We start from the raw sequence: 4290 nt of genomic DNA, 5'->3' as shown, positions 1-4290 counted from the left end.
ATGAGAAGACCTGGCCCTGGCCGGTTGGCTCAGCAGTAGAGCATCGGCCTGGCGTGTGGAAGTCCCGGGCTCGATTCCTGGTCAGGGCAACAGGAGAAGCACCCATCTGCTTCTCCACCCCTCCCCCTCTCCTTCCTCTCTATCTCTCTCTTCCCTTCCCACAGCCAAGGTTCCATTTGAGTGAGGTTGGCCCAGGCGCTGAGGCCGCTGTCTCAGGTGCTAGAATGGCTCCAGTCACAACAGAGCAACGCCTCAGATGGGCAGAGCATTGCCCCCTGGTGGGCCTGCCGGGTGGATCCTGGTCGGCACATGCGGGAGTCTGACTGCCTCCTGGCTACTAACTTCGAAAAAAAAAATAAACAAAATCAAAAACAAATGAGAAGACCTCTGGAGTGCACACTTTTTTTTTAAGAGAACTTTTTAGACTTTAGTAAAGAACCTTTAATTACTTTTGTACAATCGAAGGCTAGATGTTGAAATATTCTCAACAAGTGAGAAACGGTCACTGGGTGTTTATATCCAACATCATGAGAAAGCAATATGGACAGAAACACTTTATTTAGTTACATTTTCTTTTTATGACATTGAGCAGTTTTGGAAATTTAGTCTCTCAAGTATTTATAGAAGAAACTATTCCGAATAAAATAAACTTAAAAGAAAGAGAAATAAATAGGTTGGCTTTTATTTTGCCTTTTAGATGATAAGAAACAAATGTTTCTGGGGGCAGAAGAGCCTGATGAATCTATAAAATAAAAAATAAAAAAACACCATTTATTTGATAAATTCATGAATGTCGCTCATGGGTTAGATTTACATTTAATTTAATAACCTTTAAAACATCAATCATCTCTTATTTCTTTGTGAGAAGTATAATCCATTTTACTGTGTCTTTGAAGGCATCTCTCACTTGTTTGTTTCGAAGTGTATAAATGAATGGGTTAAGCAAAGGGGCAACTGAAGTAGTGAGTACAGACACCACTTTATTTATGGCTACTCCTTCCTTTGCTGAGGGTTTGATGTAGATGAAGATACAGCTTCCATAGGTGATGGAAACCACAATCATATGAGAAGAACAGGTAGAAAAGGCTTTCTTCCTTTGTTGAGGAGAAGGGAATCTAAGAATGGTCTTGATGATGTATGTGTAGGAAAGAACTACACACACTAAGGTGATAAAGAGTGTCAGAGCAGCAAAACTCAAAACAATTCTCTCTATTAACACTGTGTCTGAGCAGGTTATTTGTAAAATTGGAGATGCATCACAGCCAAAATGGTCAATCACATTCGAATCACAGAATTCCAGCTGGAAGCCCATGCCTAGAGGTGGGAGGATAATCAGCAGGCCAGCAAACCAACAGCAGAGAACAAGAGTAGTGCAGACTTTGTTGTTCATGATGGTCATGTAGTGTAGGGGCTTACAAATGGCCACATAGCGGTCATAGGACATGGCAGCAAGGAGAAAAAATTCTGTGGCTCCAAAGAGGACAACAAAAAATAATTGGGCGGCACAAGCATTATAGGTAACAGTATTATCTCCAGTTATCATAGTATACAGGAATCTGGGAATACAGACGGTGGTGAATGAGACTTCTAAGAAAGAGAAATTTCGGAGGAAATAATACATGGGAGTTTTAAGGTGGGAATCTAAAAGTGTGAGGGTGATGATGATGAGGTTGCCGGTCACACTCAACAAGTAGGTGAGAAACAGGAATAGAAAAAGCAGAATTTGTAGTTTTGGGTCATGGGTCAATCCCAGCAGGATGAATGTTGTTATTGCTGTATGATTTCTCATCACTGCCTTGTGCCAAGTCAAATGTAACTCCACCTGAAGAGAGAAGTGTCGTAAGAAGCCAGCATCGGGACATGAATGAGAGCACCCCAGCAGGCCAGCTCACAGGCACTTTCTTCTTTTGCTTAATAATCAACTTGTTAACATAGTGCCTTTGGCATTTTACTAGGAGACATCTATAGGAAGTATCTAATAAAGATCTAATGCTTATAATTCTCTGATTAGAAAGCACATTTACAAAGATGTCAAATAAAAAAACAAAACATAAATCATATGTCTGTTTTGCAGTTCCTCAACACTATTGCCTCATTGTACAAATTTTATTTGTCCTTATTATGGAAGAAATAGTCATTTTTGAAGTTTTTTTCCTCCCATTCTCATTTTTCTTTGCTTTTCTACACCTTACTGAAATGTTTCACTTTCAAAACCAAGAAGGCTCTCTTAATTAGTATTGTTGTGTTTTTAAAGTAAAATAACTTTTCGAGTAATATTAGGATCACAGCAAAATTGAGGGCAAGGTACAGAGAGTTCCCGTGTACCTCCTGCCGTCACACATGCAGAACCTCCCACCAGCCAGAGCCTCCTTTAGTGTGGTACGTGGTTACAACCGATAAACCCACACGAACACATCAAATCCATAGTTTACATTATGGTTTACTCTTGGTATTGCACGCTCTCTGTGGGTTTGGACAAATGCTTAATTAGTATTTTATGTTGATCATTTTATGTTGTTATGCTAAATTTTAAGGGTAGCACATTCATTTAAAGTGTTAGTTCTGTTCTTTGTAGTTCAAGTTATCTCTCAGTTGGGAAATAAAAAGTTTAACACACAAAGACATATCTTTTTCACCCTACATTTAGGCAAATGAAAGTATGCCTCAGGCAGTTTTGGTTTCTGCAGAGAGTATAAAGAAAAATGTTCTGGGACCTGAGTGTAAACTGCCGTTGGTCCTGCTTGGAGCTTTGGGTTGTGGACGAAGCCCAGAGGGACTAGTCTGTGGTGTGTGCTTTCTTCGCAGCTGGTCAACCCTGTGCTCTTTGTGGAGCTCAGCCATCAGAATCTGTCTCAGGACGTGTCTTAATGACTTCTTCCAATAATTGCTGCTGCCCACTCCTCAAATCACCTCTTCCCACTAATTTACCAACCAGCTATGTTCTTTGAGTTTTGACATAGTAACTTGCCCAAGTTATGTCTACAACCAAATGGGCACACAAGAATCAATCTTTTGTAAACAAATTATAAAGTACCCACCTTTCTCATTGACGTTTATCACTGTCCATTTCATTACCTGCCAGGAGTTTTAAGTCTCTCTGAACCTTAATTTACATTTTATCAGGAATCTCATTAGATAGAGGTTCAAGAAATTTCCCTTTCTTTCATGGCAAAACTTACCCTCTTTGAGATTCGTATTTTAGGCAGCTACTCTCAGTATCCATCTGTAAAAGAAGACCTGGTAAATGCATTCTCACTGAGGATATCAGTGGTTAATAATAACTCAATCAACTGGTCTATAATATGTCTCTGTGTTTTATTAGGGAGGATTCATCGTTAAATAGGAAAATTTAGGCATAACTCAAAGGTTTGTAGGGAAACATGAAGCAAAACTAATCTTTTATGGTTTAAAGAATTGCCCCTATTGTACACAATGTGTGTGTTTTGAATGGAGGATAAAAAATCCATTCGGGCAATCTTCTTTCTTATTGCTCAAGTAATTAAACTACATTTATTCATTCAAATAAATACTTAGTAAGCATCTATTATTTAAAAAGCATGTCAGAAACTAAATTAACAAAGGAACAAACAAGAAAAACAACCAAATAAAAGCTCATAGACTCAGACAATTGTATGAGGGTCACCAGAGGGAAGGTGGGATGCGGGGTAAAGGGGGTCAAATATATGGTGACAGAAGATGATTTGAATTTGAGTGGTGGGCACACAATGCAATATACAGATCATATATGATAGAAATGTACACTTGAAGCCTATGTAATCTTATTAACCAGTGTCACCCCAATACATTTAATAAAAAGAAAGAAAAAATTAAAAGGCTTTCAGCTTATCAGTGGAAAATGACATTTTACTTCAGTGCATGTTTAATGACATGGTAACAGAGGATAACAGTGCAAATGAAAATTTGAACTTGGAATAACTCATTCATGATTACTCCTTGGCAATCATTCTTAGTTACGTTGGTAGCTATTCATGTTTTCCTATGTTCATCTGCTTTCTCTAGGGTCTTTTCTTTCTACTAAAGTTGTCAGCATCATCTGTCACCATGAGCTGAGTTGGCAAGGGGCATTGCTCAGAGTTCACAAATGTGATTTTGGAACAGAGAAGCCCTTCCCTTAGCTCATGGGATGAATTACTTACTGGACACATAGTGTCTTGCCATGTACTTGTTTGTCGGTGGAAGACCCTGCGAGGCCAGACTGAATGATAGGTCGGGCTCATCCCCGCACTCCTAATTTTCCTCCCTTCCTCCCTCCTTCCCACTGTAGAAGAG

The 4290-nt window shown here is 39.2% G+C and overlaps 1 protein-coding gene across 1 annotated transcript; it reads right to left on the bottom strand.

Annotated features, from left to right (window-relative positions):
- Window positions 1-779: 779 nt before the first annotated feature.
- Window positions 780-1822, bottom strand: LOC136393252 (olfactory receptor 6C2-like). Its single transcript, XM_066365869.1, has one exon. The coding sequence runs from the start codon at window positions 1787-1789 to the stop codon at window positions 851-853; it is 939 nt and encodes a 312-aa protein (XP_066221966.1). The 5' UTR covers window positions 1790-1822; the 3' UTR covers window positions 780-850.
- Between the last annotated feature and the right edge of the window lie 2468 nt (window positions 1823-4290).

The sequence above is a fragment of the Saccopteryx leptura genome, chromosome 2 (assembly GCF_036850995.1).
Source record: "Saccopteryx leptura isolate mSacLep1 chromosome 2, mSacLep1_pri_phased_curated, whole genome shotgun sequence".
NCBI classification, from domain to species: domain Eukaryota; kingdom Metazoa; phylum Chordata; class Mammalia; order Chiroptera; family Emballonuridae; genus Saccopteryx; species Saccopteryx leptura.
Note: the sequence above shows the minus strand (reverse complement) of the source record. Positions and strands in the feature narration are given on the sequence as shown.